This window comes from Oncorhynchus mykiss, chromosome 7 (assembly GCF_013265735.2).
Source record: "Oncorhynchus mykiss isolate Arlee chromosome 7, USDA_OmykA_1.1, whole genome shotgun sequence".
NCBI lineage: Eukaryota > Metazoa > Chordata > Actinopteri > Salmoniformes > Salmonidae > Oncorhynchus > Oncorhynchus mykiss.
Genome location: NC_048571.1, coordinates 90,286,242 through 90,312,882, shown reverse-complemented (window position 1 = coordinate 90,312,882; position 26,641 = coordinate 90,286,242). Strand labels below are relative to the sequence as shown.

Below are 26,641 nucleotides of genomic sequence, written 5' to 3'. Positions count from 1 at the left end.
ACTGAGCTGTAGTCAATGAACAGCATTCTCACATAGGTGTTCCTTTTGTTCAGGTGGGAAAGGGCAGTGTGAAGTGCAATAGAGATTGCATTATCAGTGGATCTGTTTGGGCGGTATGCAAATTGAAGTGGGGTCTAGGGTTTCTGGGATAATGGTGTTGATGTGAGCCATCACCAGCCTTTCAAAGCACTTCATGGCTATGGACGCCACGGGTCTGTAGTCATTTAGGCAGGTTGCCTTTGTATTCTTGGGCACAGGGACCATGGTGGTCTGCTTGAAGCATGTTGGTATTACAGACAATCAGGGATGTGTTGAAAATGTCAGTGAAGACACCTGCCAGTTGGTCAGCACATGCCCGGAGCACACGTCCTGGTAATCCATCTGGCCCTGCAGCCTTGTGTATGTTGACCTGTTTAAAGGTCTTACTCACGTTGGCTACGGAGAGCGTGATCACACAGTAGTCCGGAACAGCTGATGCTCTCATGCATGCCTCAGTATTGCTTGTCTCGAAGCGAGCATAGAAGTGATTTAGCTCGTCTGGTAGGCTCATGTCACTGGGCAGCTTGTGGCTGTGCTTCCTTTTGTAGTCTGTAATAGTTTGCAAGCCCTGCCACATCCGACAAGCGTCGGAGCCAGTGTAGTATGATTCAAGCTTAGCCCTGTATTGACGCTTTGCCTGTATGATGGTTCGTCGCAGGGCATAGCGGGATATCTTGTAAGCTTCTGGGTTAGAGTCCCCGCACCTTGAAAGTGGCAGCTCTATCCTTTAGCTCAGTGCGATTGTTGCCTGTAATCCATGGCTTCTGGTTGGGGTATGTATATACAGTCACTGTGGGGACGACGTCCTCAATGCACTTATTGATAAAGCCAGTGACTAATGTGATGTATTCCTCAATGTCATCGGAAGAATCCCGGAACATGTTCCAGTCTGTGATAGCAAAACAGTCCTGTAGTTTAGCATCTGCTTCATCTGACCACTTTTTTATAGACCGAGTCACTGGTTCTTCCTGCTTTAATTTGAGCTTGTAAGCAGGAATCAGGAGGATAGAGTTGTGGTCGGATTTACCAAATGGAGGGCGAGGGAAAGCTTTGTATGAGTCTCTGTGTGTGGAGTACAGGTGATCTTGAATTTTTTTCCCTCTGGTTGCACATTTAACATTTTGATAGAAATTTGGTAGAACTGATTTAAGTTTCCCTGCATTAAAGTCTCCGGCCACTAGGAGCGCCGCCTCTGGGTGAGTGGTTTCCTGTTTGCTTATTTCCTTATACAGCTGACTGAGTGAGGTTTTAGTGCCAGCATCTGTCTGTGGTGGTAAATAAACAGCCACGAAAAATATAGCTGAGAACTTCCTAGCCAAGTAATGTGGCCTGCAATTTATCACAATATACTCTACTTCAGGCGAGAAAAATCTAGAGACTTCCTTAGATTTCGTGCACCAGCTGTTGTTTACAAATATGCACAGACCGCCCCCCCTCGTCTTACCGGAGTGTGCTGTTCTATCCTGCCGGTGCAGCGTGTCTCCCGCTAGCTGAATATCCATTTCGTCATTCAGCCACGATTCCGTGAAGCATAGGATATTACTGTTTTTTATGTCTCGTTGGTAGGATAGTCGTGATCGTACCTCGTCTAGTTTATTATCCAATGATTGCACGTTGGCAAGTAATATTGATGGTGACGGCAGCTTTCCTAGTTGTCTTCTATGGGTCCAGACGAGGCATCCGGCTCTTCGTCCTCTGCGTCGCTTCCTTTTGTGAATAATTGGGATGTCTGCCTGTGGGGCGTTTGGAGAATATTGTGTGAGTCCTGCTTGTTGTTGTTTTTGAAGAAATCTTTGTCTAATCCGAGGTGAGTGATCGCTGTCCTGATATCCAGAAGCTCTTTTCTTACGTAAGATATGGTTGCAGAAACATTATGTACAAAATAATTAACAAATCTCGCAAAAAAAACAAACACATAGCACAATTGGTTAGGAGACCGTACAACGGCGGCCATCTCCTCCGGATGTATGTGGCAGGGTCTACAGACAATCAAGGACTACAAAGGGAAAACCGGCCACGTCGTAGACACCGATGTCTTGCTCCCGGACAAGCTAAACACCATCTTAGCCCGCATTGAGGATAACACAGTGCCACCAACGTGGCCCGCTCCTAAGGACTGTGGGCTCTCGTTCTCCATGGCCGATGATTGTCGGCCCAGATGTCATCCCTAGCCCCGTCTTCCGAGCATGCGCAGACCAGCTGGCTGGAGTGTTCACGGACATATTCAATCTCTCGCTACCCCAGTCTGCTGTCTCCACATGCTTCAAGATGTCCACCATTGTTCCTGTACCCAAGAATGCAAAGGTAACTGAACTAAATGACTATCGCCCCGTAGCACTCACTTCTGTCATCATGAAGTGCTTTGAGAGGCTAATTAAGGATCATATCACCTCTACCTTACCTGACAGCCTAGACTCACTTCAATTTGCTTACCACCCCAATAGAGCCACAGAAGACGCAATAGCCATCGCACTGCACACTGCCCTAGCTCATCTGGACAAGAGGAATACCTACGTCAGAATGCTGTTCATTGACTATAGCTTAGCCTTCAATACCATAGTACCCCCCAAGCTCATTATTAAGCTTGGGGTCTGAACCCCGCCCTATGTAACTGGGTCCTGGACTTCCAAGACAACTTCCAGTTGCTTCTCAACACAGCGGCCCCACAAGGGTGCGTGGTCCTGTACTCCCTGTTCACCCATGACTGCATGGCCATTCACGTCTCCAAATCAATCATCAAGTTTGCAGACGACACAACAGCCTGATTACCAACAATGACGAGACAGCCTACAAGGGAGGAGGTGAGGGCCCTGGCGGAGCGGTGCCAAGAAAATAATCTCTCCCTCATCGTTAACAAAACTAAGGAGCTGATTGTGGACTTCAGGAAAGAGAAGAGGGAGCATTCCCCTATCCACCTCAACGGAACCGCAATGGACAAGGTGGAAAGTTCCTTGGTGTAAACATCACTGACAAAATTAAATGGTCCACCCACACAGACAGTGTGGTAAAGAAGGCGCAACAGCGCCTCTTCAACCTCAGGAAGCTGAAGAAATTAGTCTTGGCCCCTAAAACCCTCACAAACTTTTACAGATGCACAATTGAGAGGGTCCTGTTGGGCTGTATCACCGCCAGGTACGTCAACTGCCCCCCCCCCCCCCCCCCCCCCCGCAACCGCATGGCTCTCCAGAGGCCAAAAAGTTTAATGACATCAACCACCTGAGCCACGGCCTGTTCACCCCGCTATCATCCAGAAGGTGAGGTCAGTACATGTGCATCAAAGCTGCGACCGAGACACTGAGATACAGCTTCTATCTCAAGGCCATCAGACTGTAAAATAGCCATCACTAGACGGATACTCAACCCTGCACCTTAGGGGTTGCTGCCCTATATACAGTTGAAGTCTGAAGTTTACATACACCTTAGCCAAATACATTTAAACTCAGTTTTTCACAATTCCTGACATTTAATCCTCATAAAATTCCCTGTTTTAGGTCAGTTAGGATCACCATTTTATTTTAAGAAGGTGAAATGTCAGCATAATAGTAGAGAGAATGATTTATTTCAACTTTTATTTCTTTCATCACATTCCTAGTCGGTCAGAAGTTTATATCCACTCAATTAGTATTTGGTAGCATTGCCTTTAAATTGTTTAACTTGGGTCAAATGTTTCAGTTAGCCTTCCACAAGCTTCCCACAATAAGTTGGGTGAATTTTGGTAAATTTCTCCAGGCAGAGCTGGTGTAACTGAGTCAGGTTTGTAGGCCTCCTTACTCGCACACGCTTTTCAGTTCTGCCCATAAATGTTCTATAGGAGTGAGGTCGGGGCCTTGTGAATGCCTTGTTGCCATTTTGCCACAACTTTGATAGTATGCTTGGGGTCATTGTCCATTTGGAAGACCCCTGTGATTCACGGTTGGGATGGTGTTCTTCGGCTTGAAAGCCTCCCCCTTTTTCCCCCAAACATAACGATGGTCATTATAGCCAAACAGTTCTATTTTTGTTTCATCAGACCAGAGGACATTTCTCCAAAAAGTACGATCTTTGTCCCCATGTGCAGTTGCAAACCGTAGTCTGGCTTTGAGGCACTGAGTTTGAAGGTAGGCCTTGAAATACATCCACAGGTACACCTCTAATTGACTCAAAATGATGTCTAAATGATGTCTAAAGCCATGACATAATTTTCTGGAATTTTCCAAGCTGTTTAACGGCAGAGTCAACTTTGTGTATGTAAACTTATAACCCACTTGTCACGCCCTGACCATAGTTTACTTTGTATTTTCTATGTTTTGATTGGTCAGGGTGTGATCTGAGTGGGCATTCTATGTTTCATGTCTTGTTTGTCTATTTCTATGTTCAGCCTGATATGGTTCTCAGTCAGAGGCAGGTGTTCATCATTGTCTCTGATTGGGAACCATATTTAGGTAGCCTGGGGTTCACTGTGTGTTTGTGGGTGATTGTTCCTGTCTATGTGTTTTCACCAGATAGGCTGGTTAGGTTTTCGTTACGTTTATTGTTTTTGTAGTGTTTGTGTTTAGTGTGTTTTTTTTCATTAAACATGAATCGCAATCGACACGCTGCATTTTGGTTCGACTCTCCTTCGTATGAAGACGAAAACCGTTACAGAATCACCCACCACCAACGGACCAAGCGGCGTGTCAACAGGCAGCAGCAGCAGCAAAAAGAGGAGTTACGTTGTAAGGATTTCTGGACATGGGAGGAAATCCTCGACGGGAGAGGACCCTGGGCTAAACCAGGGGAGTGTAGCCGCCCAAAGGTGCAGCAGGAGAAGAAGCAGCAGGAGCAGCTGCAGTGGGAGAGGCTGCACCACCTGGAGAAATGGACATGGGAGGAAGAACTGGACGGTAAAGGACCCTGGGCTCAGCCTGGAGAATATCGCCGCCCCAAGGAGGAACTGGAGGCGGCGAAAGCTGAGAGGCGCAGATATGAGGAGGCAGCACGACGTAGCGGATGGAAGCCTGAGAGGCAGCCCCAAAAATTTATTGGGGGGGGGCTAACAGGGAGTATGGCTACGCCAGGTAGGAGACCTGGGCAGACTCCCTGTGCTTACCGGGGGGCTAGAGAGACCGGACAGGCACCGTGTTATGCAGTGGTGCGCACGGTGTCTCCAGTGCGGGTGCATAGCCCGGTGCGGTATATTCCAGCTCCGCGTGTCTGCCGGGCTAGATTGAGCGTCGAGCCTAATGCCATGAAGCCGGCTCTACGCAGCTGGTCCCCAGTGCGTCTCCTTGGGCCGGTTTACATGGCACCAGCCTTGCGCTCGGTTTCTCCGGTTCGCCTGCATAGTCCAGTGCGGGCTATTCCACCTCGCCGCACTGGCAGGGCGACCGTGAGCATTCAACCAGGTAAGGTTGGGCAGGCTCGGTGCTCAAGAGCTCCAGTGCGCCTGCACGGTCCGGTTTTTCCAGTACCACCTCCACACCCCAGCCCTCCGGTAGCAGCTCCCCGCACCAGGCTTCCTGTGCGTGTCCTCGGCCCAGTACCACCAGTGCCAGCACCACGCATCAGGCCTACAGTGCGCCTCGCCTGTCCAGCGCTGCCAGAGCCTCCCTTCTCTTCAGCGCTGCCGGAGTCTCCCGCCTGTTCAGAACTGCCAGTTAGCATAGAGCTGCCAGTTAGCATAGAGCTGCCAGTTAGCATAGAGCTGCCAGTTAGCATAGAGCTGCCAGTTAGCTTAGAGCTGCCAGTTAGCAAGGAGCTGCCAGTCTGCAAGGAGCTGCCAGTCTGCATAGAGCTGCCAGTCTGCATGGAGCTGCCAGTCTGCAAGGAGCCGCCAGAGCTGCCAGTCTGCAGGATGCCGCCAAAGCTGCCAGTCTGCAAGGAGCCGCCAGAGCTGCCAGTTAGCATGGAGCAGCCAGGGCCGCCAGTCAGCATGGAGCAGCCAGGGCCGCCAGTCAGCATGGAGCAGCCAGGGCCGCCAGTCAGCATGGAGCAGCCAGTCAGCATGGAGCAGCCAGTCAGCATGGAGCAGCCAGAGCAGCCAGTCAGCATGGAGCAGCCAGAGCTGCCAGTCAGCATGGAGCAGCCAGTCAGCATGGAGCAGCCAGAGCTACCAGTCATCATGGAGCAGCCAGAGCAGTCTGCCAGCATGGAGCAGCCAGAGCTGTCAGTCAGCATGGAGCAGCCAGAGCAGCCAGTCTGTGTCGACCAGTCTCTTCCAGATCTGCCAGTCGTCCAGACTCTTCCAGATCTGCCAGTCGTCCAGACTCTTCCAGATCTGCCAGTCGACCAGACTCTTCCAGATCTGCCCGTCGTCCAGACTCTTCCAGATCTGCCAGTCGACCAGACTCTTCCAGATCTGCCAGTCGACCAGACTCTTCCAGATCTGCCAGTCGACCAGACTCTTCCAGATCTGCCAGTCGACCAGACTCTTCCAGATCTGCCAGTCGACCAGACTCTTCCAGATCTGCCAGTCGACCAGACTCTTCCAGATCTGCCAGTCGACCAGACTCTTCCAGATCTGCCAGTCGACCAGACTCTTCCAGATCTGCCAGTCGTCCAGACTCTCTCAGATCTGCCAGTCGTCCAGATTCTCCCAGATCTGCCAGTCGTCCAGATTCTCCCAGATCTGCCAGTCGTCCAGATTCTCCCAGATCTGCCAGTCGTCCAGATTCTCCCAGATCTGCCAGTCGTCCAGATTCTCCCAGATCCGCCAGTCAGCCAGGATCTTCCAGAACCGCCAGCCAGCCAGGATCTGCCGGATCTAACCACCTGCCTGAGCTTCTTCTCAGTGCTGAGCTTCTTCTCAGTGCTGAGCTTCCTCTCAGGGCTGAGCTACCCATCTGTCCCGAGTTACCTCTGTCCCGAGCTGTCCCTCTGTCCCATGTTATCATTGTGGTGGGTAACCTATTTAGGGACGTTTAGGAGGGGGATTAAAACTGTCATGGAGTGGGGTCCACGTTCAGCGCCAGAGCCGCCACCGCGGACAGATGCCCACCCAGAACCTCCCCTATAGGTTCAGGTTTTGCGGCCGGAGTCCGCACCTTGGGGGGGGGGGTACTGTCACGCCCTGACCATAGTTTACTTTGTATTTTCTATGTTTTGATTGGTCAGGGTGTGATCTGAGTGGGCATTCTATGTTTCATGTCTTGTTTGTCTATTTCTATGTTCAGCCTGATATGGTTCTCAGTCAGAGGCAGGTGTTCATCATTGTCTCTGATTGGGAACCATATTTAGGTAGCCTGGGGTTCACTGTGTGTTTGTGGGTGATTGTTCCTGTCTATGTGTTTTCACCAGATAGGCTGGTTAGGTTTTCGTTACGTTTATTGTTTTTGTAGTGTTTGTGTTTAGTGTGTTTTTTTTCATTAAACATGAATCGCAATCGACACGCTGCATTTTGGTTCGACTCTCCTTCGTATGAAGACGAAAACCGTTACACCACTGGAATTGTGATAGTGAATTATAACTGAAATAATCTGTCTGTAAACAATTGTTGGAAAAATTACTTGTGCCATGCACAAAGTAGATGTCCTAACCGACTTGGCAAAACTACAGTTAACAAGAAATTTGTGGAGTGGTTGAAAAACAAGTTCTAATGACACCAACCTAAGTGTATGTAAACATCCGACTTCAACTGTACATAGACATGGAATCACTGGACACTTTAATAATGTTTACATATTGCTTTACTCATATATACTGTATTCTATTCTACTGTATTTTAGTCAATGCTACTCCGACATTGTTTGTCCTAATATTTATATATTCTTAATTCCATTATTTTACTTTTAGATATGTGTATTGCTGTGAATTGTAAGATAGTACTGCACTGTTGGAGCTCGGAACACAAGCATTTCTCTACACCAGCAATAACGTGCTAAATATGTGTATGTGACCGATAATATTTGATTTGATTCGATTCAACCCTGGACACCAAGGCCTGAACATTATAGAGATAATTCAAGATTAACTAGAATATAGAATGTTGAGGGTTATCTAAATTTTAGTGTTGCTGTATATAGTCAAATGTCCTTGTGGATTTATTTACACAGGACAGACAAAATAAAACATTTTGAAGGTGTTTCCTGCTTGGTCTAACATTTCATTACAGTTCTCTCTGTGTGTGTGTGTGTGTGTGTGCGCTCGGACCAGACTTGGTGTCAGTCTCGGAGACAGTGTGTGCTCGGACCAGACTTGGTGTCAGTCTCGGAGACAGTGTGTGCTCAGACCAGAATTGGTGTCATCACAGAGACGGTAGCACAATTTTACAGGTAATCCAGACAGTTCATCACTGCTGCAGTAGCTATGGAAACACCAGAAAGGATCCATGACAACACAGAAGAACCTGTCTCACTGCATTCATCAACAACACCATGCTCATCTTCACAGATTCACAACTAAAACAGAAGCCCCACTCTAAATTAACTTTTACTGTACTCACTGAGCACTACAATTCATGCTGAAATGTAGGTGTTAGGCTAGCTGCCCAGCATTGAATCTGCCCCCCCAAAAATACATCAGACTAGCCCAAGGTCGTTCCAGTGGCCTCTCTATAGACCTGAGAGTCTGAGAGAAAGCCCACTCACCCAGTGGCTGGTACATATCTCAGTCATCACTCCAGACAGACAGGGCAGAAACAACGCAGCCAGCCGGGGTAGATACAGGACAGAAACAGATCAAAGCATTATACAGGCGGGGCTGGCGACCACAAACTCAGCAGGCTGGCATCATTCTGACTCAAACCAGAATCAAAACCACTTCAGATTGCTCTGACTTCTTTTCTTACCTACTTTACATACGGTAAAGGAGAATGCTCATTTACATATGCTGAATGTTCTAGAACATAGATAACTAATAAAGAAGCACTGAGATATCAAAAGTCCAGGATGGACCCTGTCCGCTCTCTGTGTGGTTCAGACGCCTACTGACCTGGCTGCTGCTGACTGTGTGCTGCAGAAGGTTGTATGGCAGTAGGGTTGACCTGGCCTGGGTCAGGAGGAGGCGTGTGCTCTAGTATGGCTTGACTAGCCCTGGACAGGAAGGCTTAACTACTCAGGATGGATGAAACACTAGTCAGGGGGGCTGAACCACTAGTGCGGAGGGATGAACTATTCAGGAGAAATTATCTAGTAGTCAGGAGGGATGAACTACTAGTCAGGAGACCTGAAATACTGGTCAGGAAGGCTAAACTACTTGCCAGGAGGGATGAACAAATGGGGCAACCAACCAGTGCTCCCGCACATTGGCTAACCGGGCTATCTTCACTGTGTCCCGCCACCCACCAACCCCACTTTTACGCTACTGTTACTCTGTTCGTTCATCATATATGCATAGTCACTTTAACCATATCTACATGTACATACTACCTCAATCAGCCTGACTAACCGGTGTCTGTATGTAGCATCGCTACTTCTATACTGTGAAGGACCTCGGCGTTACTCTGGACCCTGATCTCTCTTTTGAAGAACATATCAAGGACATTTCAAGGACAGCTTTTTTCCATCTACGTAACATTGCAAAAATCAGAAACTTTCTGTCCAAAAATGATGCAGAAAAATTAATCCATGCTTTTGTCACTTCTAGGTTAGACTACTGCAATGCTCTACTTTCCGGCTACCCAGACAAAGCACTAAATAAACTTCAGTTAGTGCTAAATACGGCTGCTAGAATCCTGACTAGAACCAAAAATTTGATCATATTACTCCAGTGCTAACCTCCCTACACTGGCTTCCTGTCAAGGCAAGGTCTGATTTCAAGGTTTTACTGCTAACCTACAAAGCATTACATTACTTGCTCCTACCTATCTCTCTGATTTGGTCCTGCCGTACATATCTACACGTACGCTACGGTCACAAGACGCAGGCCTCCTAATTGTCCCTAGAATTTCTAAGCAAACAGCTGGAGGCAGGGCTTTCTCCTATAGAGCTCCATTTTTATGGAATGGTCTGCCTACCCATGTAAGATACGCAAACTCGGTCTCAACCTTTAAGTCTTTACTGAAGACCCAGAAGTGGGAAGGTGAACGGAAAGGCCCTGGAGCAACGAACCGCCCTTGCTGTCCTTGCTGTCTCTGCCTGGCTGGTTCTCCTCTTTCCACTGGGATTCTCTGCCTCTAACCCTATTACAGGGGCTGAGTCACTGGCTTACTGGGGCTCTTTCATACCGTCCCTGGGAGGGGTGCGTCACTTGAGCGGGTTGAGTCACTGATGTGATCTTCCTGTCTGGGTTGGTGCCACCCCCTTGGGTTGTGCCGTGGTGGAGATCTTTGTGGGCTATACTCAGCCTTGTCTCAGGATGGTAAGTTGGTGGTTGAAGATATCCCTCTAGTGGTGTGGGGGCTGTGCTTTGGCAAAATGGGTGGGGTTATATCCTTCCTGTTTGGCCCTGTCCGGGGGTGTCCTCGGATGGGGCCACAGTGTCTCCTGACCCCTCCTGTCTCAGCCCCCAGTATTTATGCTGCAGTAGTTTATGTGTCGGGGGGCTAGGGTCAGTTTGTTATATCTGGAGTACTTCTCCTGTCCTATTCGGTGTCCTGTGTGAATTTAAGTGTGCTCTCTCTAATTCTCTCTTTCTTTCTCTCTCGGAGGACCTGAGCCCTAGGACTACCTGACATGATGACTCCTTGCTGTCCCCAGTCCACCTGGCCGTGCTGCTGCTCCAGTTTCAACTGTTCTGCCTTATTATTATTGGACCATGCTGGTCATTTATGAACATTTGAACATCTTGGCCATGTTCTGTTATAATCTCCACCCGGCACAGCCAGAAGAGGACTGGCCACCCCACATAGCCTGGTTCCTCTCTAGGTTTCTTCCTAGGTTTTGGCCTTTCTAGGGAGTTTTTCCTAGCCACCGTGCTTCTACACCTGCATTGCTTGCTGTTTGGGGTTTTAGGCTGGGTTTCTGTACAGCACTTTGAGATATCAGCTGATGTACGAAGGGCTATATAAATACATTTGATTTGATTCTACAGCCTCGCTACTGTATATAGCCTCTCTACTGTATATAGCCTGTCTTTTTACTGTTGTTTTGTTTCTTTACTTACCTATTATTCACCTAACACCTTTTTTGCACTATTGGTTAGAGCCTGTTTGTAAGCATTTCACTAAGGTTAGGTTTAGGGTTAGGCAAACGTGACAAATAAACTTTGATTGGAACAACTAGTCAGGAGAGATGAATCACTACTAGTCCGGAGGGCTGAACTACTAGTCCGGAGGGCTGAACTACTAGTCAGGAGGGCTGAACTACTAGTCAGGAGGGCTGAACTACTGGTCCGGAGGGCTGAACTACTGGTCCGGAGGGCTGAACTACTGGTCCGGAGGGCTGAACTACTGGTCCGGAGGGCTGAACTACTGGTCCGGAGGGCTGAACAACTAGTCCGGAGGGCTGAACAACTAGTCCGGAGGGATGAACAACTAGTCCGGAGGGCTGAACTACTAGTCCGGAGGGATGAACCACTAGTCCGGAGGGATGAACCACGAGTCCGGAGGGATGAACCACTAGTCCGGAGGGCTGAACCACGAGTCAGGAGGGATGAACTAGCATGGAGTGAGGAACTACTAGTCAAAAGCAATTAACTACTAGTCAGGATGGATTAACTACTAGTCAGGACGGATTAACTACTAGTCAGGACAGATGAAAAGAGGACACAAGTCAAGAGGAATGAACACGTCAGGAGGGATGAACTACTCGTCAGGAGAAATTAACTATTGAGGGATGGACTACTAGTCAGGAGGGTTGAATTAGTCAATGGGGAAGGACTAATGAGGGCTGAACTACTCATCGCCCCAACTAGTCAGGAGGGCTGAACTACTAGTCGCCCCAACTAGTCAGGAGGGCTGAACTACTAGTCAGGAGATATCAACTATTAGTCAGGAGTGATGAACTACTAGTCAGGAGAGAGAAACTAGTCAGCAGGACCTTGTGGTTAAGAGGTTGGCTCATGCCTTTTCCTGGGGATGTGACTGGTTTAAAAGAACCTAGAGGAGTCATTTTCCTCTCTAACATCAGATAGTTTCACTTCAGAGAGCAGCCAGACAGAGGTCAGGGTCATGTGGTATTAAGGTGGTCTGGTGTAGTGTTGTGTGCTAGAGCAGCCTTATGACTTCCTGTTGCTTCATCTTGTTCTGACGCTATGTCTCTGGGTTATGGTTTGTGTTAGGGTTTGTCTCTCAGGGTCATGTGGTGTTAAGGTGGTCTGGTGTAGTGTGTGTTTCATGTTGCTTCATTCTGTTATGAAGCTATGTCTCTGGGTTAGGATTATGGTTAGGGTTTGTCTCTCCGGGTCATGTGATGTTAAGGTGGTCTGGTGTAGTGTTGTGTGTTAGAGCAGTCTTATGACTTCCTGTTGCTTCATCCTGTTCTGACGCTATGTCTCTGGTTCCACTTCTCTATGCTGAGAGACACGCTGAGAGACATTGAGATCACTTCTTATTCTAAGGAATATCAGGTAGACAGCTTATTATTACACTGTTTAAATGTATCTAAAAATATATAGTTTATAATATTTGAATTACCAATATGTTGTATGAAGCAATACTTGAAAATCACTATTCTTCAAAGCTACAGCAGACTTTCACAGAGTCCAGCATTATTCAGCGGTCTGATTCATGAAGACTGACATCCCCACTGTCTGTCTCTTTGGTGTCTACACTTGTCGCATGTAAGTGTCTTCTGCTACCAAAATATGAAGATCACATTGAAAAGACAGGTCTAGACACATAAAAGTTGCTTTGTGATCTGATCGTGTTCAGATCTGGCTGACCACTTCAGGAAGTGGTCAGGGATGTATTGTATGCGGATTTCTCCTCAGTCTGGACGCAATCAGGCTACTGAAAGTGCATACAGTTGGCGACGTCATCAGCACTCCTCCCACATATGTTTTGGGACCGAGAGGCACCTTTTCATTATAACATTGGAGGAAATATGTTCTTAGCATGTGAGGAACGTGTTTGCTGGTCTCAAATCTAGCCAGCCAACTAATATTTAGAAGAAAAAATATATAGGTTTGGCTACAGTTAATCTAACCCGTTTGCAATCCCTTTAGCGTTGTTTGCTAGCTACATAGGTTAGGTGGCTAGTTAGCTACAGTAGTTAGCTACTGCCATCAGTTGTTGTTTTATCATATTTTGCCTATTCCACCGTTTGTAGAATGCATACTACTGGCATTTGAATATAGCGCTGAAATAGGGAATCCAGACACACTGTGGACATGGTAGACACATTGAAATGTAGGTGCAGATGCATGACACATTCGGAATTCCATGACCACGGCCTCTTGTCTCTCTCTGTCTTGGTCTCTCTCTGCGTCTTTCACTGGGTCTATTAACTAACACAGTTCAAATGCAGAACCAGTGTTCATTATTTCAATAAAAAGGGAGACAAAAATAATATGGCGAATAGAAATTAAGAGCAGAATGACACGGTTAAGAGCTTTGCTTGATGTACCGATTGGTTTCATACAACCACACAACACTGCAGCAGACTTCCTTGTTGGTTTTGGGGAGAATTGAGGCAGAACATCGACTTCTCAGAGAAGTCCTCCACCTGCAAAACCCAGACCATGATTGTGCTTCTGTTGTGGGTGTGGTAACATATTATAATGGTACTGATGATTGTCCTATATTCACACTGGACCTGTCACATTATAATGACACGGGTGATTTTCCTATACTCACACGGGGTCTCTCCTTCCTACAGGTGAGTGTCAGGGTCCAAACCAATATCACGTTTTCTCAAGCCGTTCTCAAAATACATGCAGGCATGAGGGTACCTTTGGACATGCACACGTGTACAAAGACACGCACAAAGCAACGTTGTAGATCAACTTTGCATCATGTGTAGAAAGAAAGTGTGTTTAATGCACCCCAACACAGCTTTAGAACAGTGTTTAATGCACCCAATGTTCAATATAAAATGTACTACATGTTCAATATAGAACTTATGACATGTTCAATATAGAATGTATGACATGTTCAATGTATGACATGTTCAATATAGAATGGATGACATGTACAATACAGAACGGACGACATGTTTAATATAGAATGTATGACATGTTCAATATATGACATGTTAAACAGACAATTGTTGACATGTTCAATATATGACATGTTCAATACAGAATGTATGACATGTACAATATAGAATGTATGACATGTTCAATACAGAATGTATGACATGTACAATATAGAATGTATGACAGGTACAATGTAAGACATGTTCAATATAGAATGTATGACATGTACAATATAGTATTTATATAAACAAGATAATCTGGCTCTCAGATTTTGTCGTGCTTGTTGTGTTTTCTGTGTTCAGACTATCCAGTGTGTTGGTTCTTGTCTATGGGAGGATGATTTTGCAGTAGAGACGTGAGGTTTTGTCTAAGGGACTCATTCTCCCATTAAGACCCTCTAGGGAGACTAAAGAACATTAAGATACATACTAGAGCCATTACAACAACACGCTCCCGGCCAGCGGGCCCCCTCCCCACTCTCCTGACCCCCCCAGCGGCCCCCTCCCTAGTCTTCTGCCCACACTCCCCAGTCCTAGATTGCCATTGTGCAGCTCCCTGGGAATGAGAGTTTGCACAATTTTTTAGGACGTGAACTTTTCCCCAATTTATTTGAATAGGAGTGAGTTAATGGTTGATTGCTCCCATGGGCTTTAAGCAGAGCCTCCTCCAAGGAGAAGGAAAGAGCTACAGCCTTACTACACACACACACACTATGTCAAGGTCTCCTCCGCTCCCGCTGGGGAGGCAAGGGGATGTTCCTCGAGGTAGAAAGGAAAACACACACACAGGAAAAGACGGAAGTGTGCTAAACGGATAAAACATGTGTACATCGTGTTAACAGTAACATCCCTCCACCGGTCTCACTAGAGAGGTGAAGTTTTGACCCGAGTCTTTTTGGGTTTCTGTCCCCTAAAGGCTTTATTTTAGTCCTATAGTCCTCTCCAGGCCTGGGGTAAAGGCCACAGCCTCCTCAGGTCTAATCATTACCTTAACCCTAACCCTTAACCATATCTGTAACCCCAACCCTCTAAAAAAGGTTTTATTTTTTGTTCTATATTCCTATCCAGGACTGGAGTGAAGGCCACAGCCTCCTCTGTGTGGGTACTCTGCAAGACTAACCCTAATACCGGTACCCCCAGTATACAGCCTCGCTATTGCTTTTTTACTGTTGCTCTTTTAATTATTTGTTACTTTTATTTCTTATTCTTATTTTATTTGTTTTATTTTTTAAACTGCATTGCTGGTTAGGGCTTGTAAATAAGTATTTCACTGTTGTATTCGACGCATATATGCTCTAGTCGGCTGGCCCTCGCTACATATTCGTCGCCAGACCCACTGGCTCCAGGTCATCTAGAAGTCTATGCTAGGTAAAGCTCCACCTTATCTCAGCTCACCGGTCACGATAACACCCACCCGTAGCACGCGCTCCAGCAGGTATATCTCACTGGTCATCCTCAAAGCCAACACCCCCTTTGGCCGCCTTTCCTCCCAGTTCTCTGCTGCCAATGACTGGAACAAATTGCAAAAATCGCTGAAGCTGGAGACATATTTCCCTCACTAACTTTTAACATCAGCTATCTGAGCAGCTAACCAATCACTGCAGCTGTACATAGCCCATCTGTAAATAGCCCACCCAATCTACCTACCTCATCCCCATATTGTTTTGCCTTACCTCCTCAAGCCATTTGCACACACTGTATATAGACTTTATGCTTGTTTATTCCATGTGTTACTCTGTGTTGTTGTTTGTGTCGCACTGCTTTGCTTTATCTTGGCCAGGTCGCAATTGTAAATGAGAACTTGTTCTCAACTAGCTTAACTGGTTAAATAAAGTTTAAATAAAAAATAATAACCCTGCTAGCTGCTGCTGCTAATAACTCTAACCCCGTGTAACGGATGTGAAACAGCTAGCTAGTCAGCGGTGGTGCGCGCTAAATAGCGTTTCAATCGGTGACGTCACTTGCTCTGAGACCTTGATGTAGTGGTTCCCCTTGCTCTGCAAGGGCCGCGGCTTTTGTGGAGCGATGGGTAACGATGCTTCGTGGGTGACTGTTGTTGATGTGTGCAGAGGGTCCCTGATTCGCGCCCGGGTATGGGCGAGGGGACGGTCTAAAGTTATACTGTTACACCCGCTAGCTGCTAACCCTAACCCCACTCGCGGCTGCTAACCCTAACCCCGCTCGCGGCTGCTAACCCTAACCCCGCTCGCGGCTGCTAACCCTAACCCCGCTCGCTGCTGCTAACCCTAACCCCGCTCGCTGCTGCTAACCCTAACCCCGCTCGCTGCTGCTAACCCTAACCCCGCTCGCTGCTGCTAACCCTAACCCCGCTCGCTGGTGCTTACCCTAAACCCGCTCGCTGCTGCTTACCCTAACCCCGCTCGCTGCTGCTTACCCTAACCCCGCTCGCGGCTGCTAACCCTAACCCTGGGGGTACTTGTATGAGGTGACTACCTCAAGACAAAAGGCATGCTATTCATTGAGGGGTAAAATCAGTGTTCAACACCATAGTGCCCACAAAGCTCATCACTAAGCTAAGGACCCTGGAACTAAACACCTCCCTCTGCAACTGGATCTTGGACTTCCTGATGGGCCTCCCCCAGGTGGTAAGGGTAGGTAACAACACATCTGCTGCGCTGATCCTCAACATGGGGGCTACTCAGGGGTGCGTGCTCAGTCCCCTCCTGTACTCCCTGTTCACTCATGACTGCATGGCCAGGCACGACTCCAACACCATCATTAAGTTTGCTGATGGCAAAAGTGGTAGGCCTGATCACTAACAACGATGAGACAGCCCATAGGGAGGTCAGAGACCTGACTGTGTGGTGCAAGGACCACAACCTCTCCCTCAACATGATCAAGACAATGGAGATGATTGTGGATTACAGGAAAAAGAGGACCGAGCACACCCCCATTCTCATCGATGGAGCTGCAGTGGAGCAGGTTGAGAGCTTCAAGTTCCTTGGCGTCCACATCACCAACAAACTACTTTGGCCCAAACACACCAAGACAGTTGTGAAGAGGACACGACAAAGCCTATTCCCCCTCAGGAAAACTAAAAAGATTTGGCATGGTTCCTGAGATCCTCAAAAAGTTCTACAGCTACGCAATCGAGAGCATCCTGACCGGTTGCATCACTGCCTGGTATGGCAACTGCTCGGCATCTGACCAGAAGGCGCTACAGAGGGTAGTGCGTATGGCCCAGATATCACCGAGGCCAAGCTTCCTGCCATCCCGGACCTACATACTAAGCAGTGTCAGACGAAAGCTCAAAAAAGTGTCAGACTCCAGTCACTCAAGTTATAGACTGTTCTCTCTGCTACCGCACAGCGACCGATACCGGAGCGCCAAGTCTAGGACCAAAAGGCTCCTTAACAGATTTTACCCCCAAGCTATAAGACTGCTGAACAATTAATCAAATGGCTACCCAGACTATTTGCATTGACACCCCTCCAATTGTTTTTACACTGCTGCTACTCGCTGTTTATTATCTATGCATGGTCACTTCACCCCTGCCTTATTTACATATTAAGTGCCACATTTTTATAATATTGCAATTTAATTTCATGAACTGTGTTCTACATCAACCCTGAAAATGTCATAACAATATGACCACTGTATCTTGATATTGGACAAAACGTGTTGATATTAAGAATGCAGACAGGTGATTTGGTGCAATTGCCTACGGAATAATAGTGACCAGTCCAAGACCTTTTCCGATCACTTGAAAATAAGATCTCAGCAATGCTAAGTCCTACCCTCATGAAATAAAGTGTTTTGTGTTAATGAGAAGGTTCTCTATAACATGGAATACAAAGTATAACACCAGAACCAGAGCTGAATTTTGTCACCTAACACCCTAGTTATAAAGTCAGAGGGGAAGTACAACAGGACTGTCTTTTTATTGAGGCTGAATCCTATTATATTCCTTTCAGCTGGTTTAGGTAATATTTGTTAGGAATCTTCTTGTTCATTCACTACCAATGACTTCTGCTCTAACACATTGGAAATCAAAATAGCACTGGAAAAGCACAAGAAATTCCTAGAGAATATTTATTTTTAAATCACTGGATAATCACTAGAAAAATCACTGGAAAATCACTGGAAATTAATAAACGATTATAATAAGGAATCAGTGGAAATCAATGGAAATGACAGGAAAATCCCTGTGTTGGTCAGAGCCTGACCACAGCATTAGAAACACCATCTCTGTGTGGGTAATGAGTTTGTGTAAATCGCAAATGTCCGTACAATCAGAACACATCAGTTTCTGATAAAGAATATATATATTAATGTTTTTTTCTTTATCAATTAAAAAAAAATGTTTTAAAATTATGCTTTATTGCTAAGCTTAGTACTCTGTAAATGTATTTTATGTATTGTATAGGCAGTACTATGTGAATGCATTTGAGGTATTGTATAGGCATTTGTATTTGGCTCCTGAGTGGCGCAGCGGCCTAAGGCACTGCATCTCAGTGCTAGAGGCATCACTACAGACCCTGGTTCGATTCCAGGAAATATCAAACCGGCTGTGATTGGGAGTCCCGTAGGGCGTTGCACAATTGGCCCAGCATCAACCGGGTTAGGGTTTGGCCAGGGTAGGCCGTCATTGTAAATAAGAATTTGTTCTAAATTGACTTGCCTAGTTAAATAAATATGAAATTAAAAAATTTAAAAAAATAGGTAGTACTATTTGCATTGACCCCCCCCCCCCCCCCTTGTTTTTACACTGCTGCTACTTGCTGTTTATTATCTATGCATAGTCACTTTACAAATGACCTTGACTAACCTGTACCCCCACACATTAATAGTCTCTGTACCGGTAGCCCATGTATATAATCTATTTATTGTCATTTTCTTGTGTTACGTTTGGATTTTTTGGAGAAGAAAAATTCTCTTTAGTTTATTTAGAAAATATTTACTTAACCAACAATGCAGTTAAAGAAATAGAGTGTAGGGCTTTTAAGTAAGTATTTCACAGTAAGGTCTATTACCTGTTGTAATCAGCGCCTGTGACTAATACAATTTGATTTGATGTATTGGAGGCCAGGTTAGGCCCAACATAAAGGCACAATATAAACACAGCTTTGTCTCTGTAGACGCTCCTTCCATTTATAACAGAGTAAAGTCCAACATACGCACACATTGCTCTTTAGGAATTATATAACCCATTATGAAACTCTGAAGTAAACTTTCCCTCTTTTTGATTCAGTCCTTGTTGCTCTAGTAGCCACACATTACATCACTGTTATATCAGGTTATAAAGAGTTCTACTGTAGATACAGACTGGATGGTTCCTGCTAGATTATAGAAGATTATACTGTAGCCCATGGAGGGAGAAATGCTAAACATGAGACTATAATGAGGAATAATTGGTGTAGGCATACTACCCTATCCTTATACTGTAGTGTAGTGAAAACCAGTGTGGGAAAAGTACCCAATTGTCATACTTTAATAAAAGTAAAGATACCTTAATAGAAAATGACTCAAGTAGAGGTGAAAGTCACCCAGTAAAATACTACTTGAGTAAAATTATTTGGTTTTAAATATACTAAAGTATCAAAAGAAAATGGACTTAAGTTTCAAAAATAAAAGTATACAGTACATAATTTCACATTCCTTATATTAAGGAAACCAGACGGCATATTTTTCTTGTTGTTTTAATTTACAGAGAGCCAGGGGCACACTCCAACACTGACATTTACAAACAAAGCATGTGTATAGTAAGTCCGCCAGATCAGAGGCAGTAGGGATGACCAGGGATGTTCTCTTGATAAGTGTGAATTGTACCATTTTCCTGTAGTGTCAAGAATTTGAAATGTAAGGAGTACTTTTGGGTGGCAGGAAAAATGAATTAAGTAAAAAGTACATTATTTTCTTGAGGAATGTAGCAGAGTAAAAGTACAGATAACTACTTACGTAGTACTTTAAAGTATTTTTTCTTAAATACTTTACACCACTGGGGAAAACTATGTGTTCTCGATCTTTGTGAAGGGAAATGTTGTGAAACTGAACCTGAAGTATCCTATCACTTTCAGCGGATACAGACTAGTCCTCGCTTCTCCAAAATACTGTTCATGTCACAACCATTTTTCAAAAATAGCTTTACAAATGTTTTATCATAAGTTATTCAGTCATATCTTTAAATAAATGGTTTATTTTAAGTCATTGCATGAGGAAATATCATGCTGACCTGTGTCATAACTAACACTGGCCTCAGATGATGCTATGACCTTGTAACATAGAAAGTAAATACAGAATTATACAGCCTATTTAGATCAAGAATACACATTTCTACATAAGCGGAGCCTAATTTAAAGTATTTTTATAGTACCCTATCTATTGTAGTCAACAGGTGGCAGCTGATTGTAAGCCATAAGGCATAGTTGTTAAACCAATAACTCAAATCAAAATTGATTTGCTTCAGTAATAAGTCAATTTAAATTTGAAATTAAAAGTTTGGTTTTCTAAATATGGCTATATTTAAAAATATGTTTATTCAAAATAAATAGAAAGTAAATATCTGGAGGTATCTACAGTCTAAATTAAAACACTGCAGCAATACCTTACTGAATGATTTTACTGATTTGCCTACAACAAAATAGGATCATTGTGTGGATATCGGGCGGGTGTGTGGTGGGCGGGTTGAATAAAGATCAAACCAATAGGCTTACCTTAAAAAAAAATCCATAAATGTATCATTATTGTGCAATTTATATCTATGGGCTACATTAAGGTTTTTCTTTCATTATTTTAGGCTCTCTCATTAGTGTATAAGCCTAAGCTTTAGGGCCTAACTGTATACGGAGCAAATAACCTACACGCCAATAGCCAAATGCTTAACGGAAGAGGAAGAAAAAGTTTACGTTGATTCACAGAGGAAAAAAAGGACAATATCAGAGTTTAATTCAATAGAAGGAAAAAACGACAAGGTTGGAGTTTAATTCATTAAGAGAAAAGCTGTGTAATGGACAGTTAAAAATAAAGAGAAGGGAGGCCCTTAAAAGTAATGTTTTGGAAAGAGTTGATGAAGTAGTATAAGAGGATGAAAGCAGTGCTGGGGCTATGTTATGTGTGATGATTGTGAGGCACTGTACAAATTCCACAGTCACAAGACAGGACTTCAAATAGGCTTATGACATGTCAAGGGAACTGTAGCCTACTGCTCAGATGGGTTTAAATGGAAACTGACATTTGGACACTGACTGTAGGTCTATAACCTCGCACAAAGCCTTAATATTAACTCATGCAGAATTAAGCATTTCTTGCAGTGAAATTCAACTGTAGGCTAAATGTTGACCAGGGAACATGAGGGGAGAAATAAGATGTATTTATTTCAGCATCTTGAGAGAATGCACCTCTACAGATACCTATGGTGCCATCTTTATCAGCATCATAAAAGCTGATAGTATGTCAACCACATAAAATATGCATCCAAGCCAAACGGAAATCTTATCAGAAACATGTTGGGTCATTTTCACAGCTTTCCATGTCCTTACAAATGGTCAAACTGATGTAATTTGTAAATGTTGCACATCACTTTTTTTCAGTTATTGCATTTTCTCTCCGGTCCCCGAAAGAAGAGAACTTTACTGACCTCAACTACATAGAAACAATTCTATCGATTTATGACATTCTGGTGAGCAAGAGTGTATTTAGTCTACTTGGGCAACATATAATGACAGAAGAGAAGCTGAATATATGTAATTATAAACAACTTGACTAATAAATAGTCTACCAAAAGTCGGAAATTATAAGCAGAAACATATGCAAATCAGGCAACAACAAAAAAAATCCTGCGCCCCATGTAGCCTAGATGTATTTTCTTTATAATTCTTCAGATTGTCACTTTATCACATGTAGTTGGGTGGTTGCTGATGGGTAATTAATAATTGCGGGCGGCAGTAGGTGAACGAAAAGCTGACCAGCGCACAAGTTGCTTGCTACCCAGCGCTGCTGCCACGCAGGGCTGAAATTTACCCGCTAATTCAGTGCAATACTATCAGTCTATAAAACTAAAACTGAGCAAGTTGCCCAGCTATTCCTGATGATAAAGGGTTATGACGACAAATGATTGTCAAAACATATTTTAATATTGCAAATCTTCCAATGTGTGAGCCCTTAAAATTATCAGCACTGCTTCAAATTTGGAAAACGATTGGGAATTAATTTGTTGAATTGAATAAAAACGTACCTGTACCACAGCGAGGACGTTGCTTGTTAAAATTGCTACACATCATATGCATGTCCTATACACTTGTATTCATTTCCCCAATAATAGGAATACACTAAATGTTTTAAATGAAAGTAGGCCTACGCTTGCCAATGTGTTGACAGGCAGTGTAATTGCAGTGTAACCCTCTCCGTGGGTTAAATACCATGCTGCTCATCGCAGAAAGAAATATAACGACTGACCTGAATAAGATCTCAAATAATGTGCGATGCCGTCTCCTTCTGTAGTAGCTGCTGCCTGTTTGTCCTTCTACAGTAGCTGCTGCCTGTTTGTCCTTCTACAGTAGCTGCTGCCTGTTTGTCCTTCTACAGTAGCCGCTGACTGTTTGTCTCTTGTTTGTTCTCTCGCGGCGCAGCGGGACCCGCTCTGGAGTCTCTCGACGTCTTTATTTGTCTCTTCAGGCAGTCAATCAGCAACGACAGGACCGGGCTACACTGCTTGGTGGGTAGGATGATAACATGTAGTATTGCAGGAGTAACAGGGATAATGACAGTAGTCATGTTCTACCAACTCGCTTTGTTTCCCCTCCCTCTCTGGAACACCTACTGGGATCACATGGAACAACGCGGAAGGAAGAGTTATGCTGGCTTCAGTCCTGTTGATGGTTATTACTGAACAATTATCCTACAGCTTTTAACAGGCACTTCTGAGTGCAGAAAATGACTTGATTGCTCACTGATGGTTTGTGATAATTAACTAAAAGTGAGAATTAAAGTCAAAATAATTACAGTATTTGGGGAACATGCACAAACTGTTATGGCTACTCTATACTGTGTAGATGTTGCATGTACCACAATAAATCAGTTAGAGAAATTTACCACAATAAATCAGTTAGAGAAATCTACCACGGTAAATCAGTTAGAGAAATCTACCACAGTTAGAGAAATCTCATCCAAGATGGCGTAGCTATGTCCTCGTCTTGTCTGCACACTGCACACTGCCCTAACCCATCTGGACAAGAGGAATACCTATGTGAGAATGCTGTTCATTGACTATAGCTCGGCATTCAACACCATAGTACCCTCCAAGTTCGTCATCAAGCTCGAGACCCTGGGTCTCGACCCCGCCCTGTGCAACTGGGTACTGGACTTCCTGACGGGCCGCCCCCAGGTGGTGAGGGTAGGCAACAACATCTCCTCCCCGCTGATCCTCAACACTGGGGCCCCACAAGGGTGCGTTCTGAGCCCTCTCCTGTACTCCCTGTTCACCCACGACTGCGTGGCCACGCACGCCTCCAACTCAATCATCAAGTTTGCGGACGACACAACAGTGGTAGGCTTGATTACCAACAACGACGAGACGGCCTACAGGGAGAAGGTGAGGGCCCTCGGAGTGTGGTGTCAGGAAAATAACATCACACTCAACGTCAACAAAACTAAGGAGATGATTGTGGACTTCAGGAAACAGCAGAGGGAACACCCCCCTATCCACATCGATGGAACAGTAGTGGAGAGGGTAGCAAGTTTTAAGTTCCTCGGCATACACATCACAGACAAACTGAATTGGTCCACTCACACAGACAGCATTGTGAAGAAGGCGCAGCAGCGCCTCTTCAACCTCAGGAGGCTGAAGAAATTTGGCTTGTCACCAAAAGCACTCACAAACTTCTACAGATGCACAATCGAGAGCATCCTGGCGGGCTGTATCACCGCCTGGTACGGCAACCGCTCCGCCCTCAACCGTAAGGCTCTCCAGAGGGTAGTGAGGTCTGCACAACGCATCACCGGGGACAAACTACCTGCCCTCCAGGACACCTACACCACCCGATGTCACAGGAAGGCCATAAAGATCATCAAGGACATCAACCACCCGAGCCACTGCCTGTTCACCCCGCTATCATCCAGAAGGCGAGGTCAGTACAGGTGCATCAAAGCTGGGACCGAGAGACTGAAAAACAGCTTCTATCTCAAGGCCATCAGACTGTTAAACAGCCACCACTAACATTGAGTGGCTGCTGCCAACACACTGACACTGACTCAACTCCAGCCACTTTAATAATGGGAATTGATGGGAAATTATGTAAATATATCACTAGCCACTTTAAACAATGCTACCTTATATAATGTTACTTACCCTACATTATTCATCTCATATGCATACGTATATACTGTACTCTATATCATCGACTGTATCCTTATGTAATACATGTATCACTAGCCACTTTAACTATGCCACTTTGTTTACATACTCACCTCATGTATATACTGTACTCGATACCATCTACTGTATCCTGCCTATGCTGCTCTGTACCATCACTCATTCATATATCCTTATGTACATATTCTTTATCCCCTTACACTGTGTACAAGACAGTAGTTTTGGAATTGTTAGTTAGATTACTTGTTGGTTATTACTGCATTGTCGGAACTAGAAGCACAAGCATTTCGCTACACTCGCATTAACATCTGCTAACCATGTGTATGTGACAAATAACATTTGATTTGATTTGATTTGTCCCGTGTATATTCAGTGCCTTGCGAAAGTATTCGGCCCCCTTGAACTTTGCGACCTTTTGCCACATTTCAGGCTTCAAACATAAAGATATAAAACTGTATTTTTTTGTGAAGAATCAACAACAAGTGGGGCACAATCATGAAGTGGAACAACATTTATTGGATATTTCAAACTTTTTTAACAAATCAAAAACTGAAAAATTGGGCGTGCAAAATTATTCAGCCCCCTTAAGTTAATACTTTGTAGCGCCACCTTTTGCTGCGATTACAGCTGTAAGTCGCTTGGGGTATGTCTCTATCAGTTTTGCACATCGAGAGTCTGAATTTTTTTCCCATTCCTCCTTGCAAAACAGCTCGAGCTCAGTGAGGTTGGATGGAGAGCATTTGTGAACAGCAGTTTTCAGTTCTTTCCACAGATTCTCGATTGGATTCAGGTCTGGACTTTGACTTGGCCATTCTACACCTGGATATGTTTATTTTTGAACCATTCCATTGTAGATTTTGCTTTCTGTTTTGGATCATTGTCTTGTTGGAAGACAAATCTCCGTCCCAGTCTCAGGTCTTTTGCAGACTCCATCAGGTTTTCTTCCAGAATGGTCCTGTATTTGGCTCCATCCATCTTCCCATCAATTTTAACCATCTTCCCTGTCCCTGCTGAAGAAAAGCAGGCCCAAACCATGATGCTGCCACCACCATGTTTGACAGTGGGGATGGTGTGTTCAGCTGTGTTGCTTTTACGCCAAACATAACGTTTTGCATTGTTGCCAAAAAGTTCCATTTTGGTTTCATCTGACCAGAGCACCTTTTTCCACATGTTTGGTGTGTCTCCCAGGTGGCTTGTGGCAAACTTTAAACAACACTTTTTATGGATATCTTTAAGAAATGGCTTTCTTCTTGCCACTCTTCCATAAAGGCCAGATTTGTGCAATATACGACTAATTGTTGTCCTATGGACAGAGTCTCCCACCTCAGCTGTAGATCACTGCAGTTCATCCAGAGTGATCATGGGCCTCTTGGCTGCATCTCTGATCAGTCTTCTCCTTGTATGAGCTGAAAGTTTAGAGGGACGGCCAGGTCTTGGTAGATTTGCAGTGGTCTGATACTCCTTCCATTTCAATATTATCGCTTGCACAGTGCTCCTTGGGATGTTTAAAGCTTCGGGAATCTTTTTGCATCCAAATCCGGCTTTAAACTTCTTCACAACAGTATCTTGGACCTGCCTGGTGTGTTCCTTGTTCTTCATGATGCTCTCTGCGCTTTTGACGGACCTCTGAGACTATCACAGTGCAGGTGCATTTATACGGAGACTTGATTACACACAGGTGGATTGTATTTATCAACATTAGTCATTTAGGTCAACATTGGATCATTCAGAGATCCTCACTGAACTTCTGGAGAGAGTTTGCTGCACTGAAAGTAAAGGGGCTGAATAATTTTGCACGCCCAAATTTTCAGTTTTTGATTTGTTAAAAAAGTTTGAAATATCCAATAAATGTCGTTCCACTTCATGATTGTGTCCCACTTGTTGTTGATTCTTCACAAAAAAATACAGTTTTATATCTTTATGTTTGAAACCTGAAATGTGGCAAAAGGTCGCAAAGTTCAAGGGGGCCGAATACTTTCGCAAGACACTGTATCTTTTATATGTTTTTTCTTTGAATATCTTTTTATATTTTTCCTAAACCTCAACATACTCTCCTGCAACCCGCCTCACCCAATGTGGTAAGGATCTGCTATTTTCTAAAGTATTTTTCTTTACTTTCGAACCGGAATCCCCCGACATAAGCCAGCCAGCTAGCGGTCATCAGCTAACCTCTAGCTCAGAATTCTCTCACCAGTTTGCACAACGCGATTCAAAACAGAGCATACCGGACTTATTTTCTTTCCATATCCCCGGATTCCTACCACAAGCTCTGAACCTTTTCACCTGGATCATCGCAGCTAGC

General features: G+C 44.8%; 1 protein-coding gene across 3 annotated transcripts in view; it reads right to left on the bottom strand.

Moving 5' to 3' along the window:
- Positions 1-22,782, bottom strand: part of pparg (peroxisome proliferator-activated receptor gamma) — a 118,935-nt gene extending 96,153 nt beyond the window's left edge. Inside the window, exon 1 of one of the 3 annotated variants that reach the window (XM_036984368.1) lies at positions 22,425-22,782. Coding sequence is in view for 2 of the 3 variants with exons in the window: in XM_036984365.1 (XP_036840260.1) it covers positions 22,204-22,255 (52 nt within the window). In the remaining variant the exon portion in view is untranslated. Of the gene's footprint in view, positions 1-22,203; positions 22,405-22,424 lie in introns of those variants that run through there. The other 2 variants (XM_036984365.1, XM_036984366.1) reach the window with 2 other exon arrangements.
- Positions 22,783-26,641: the final 3,859 nt, after the last annotated feature.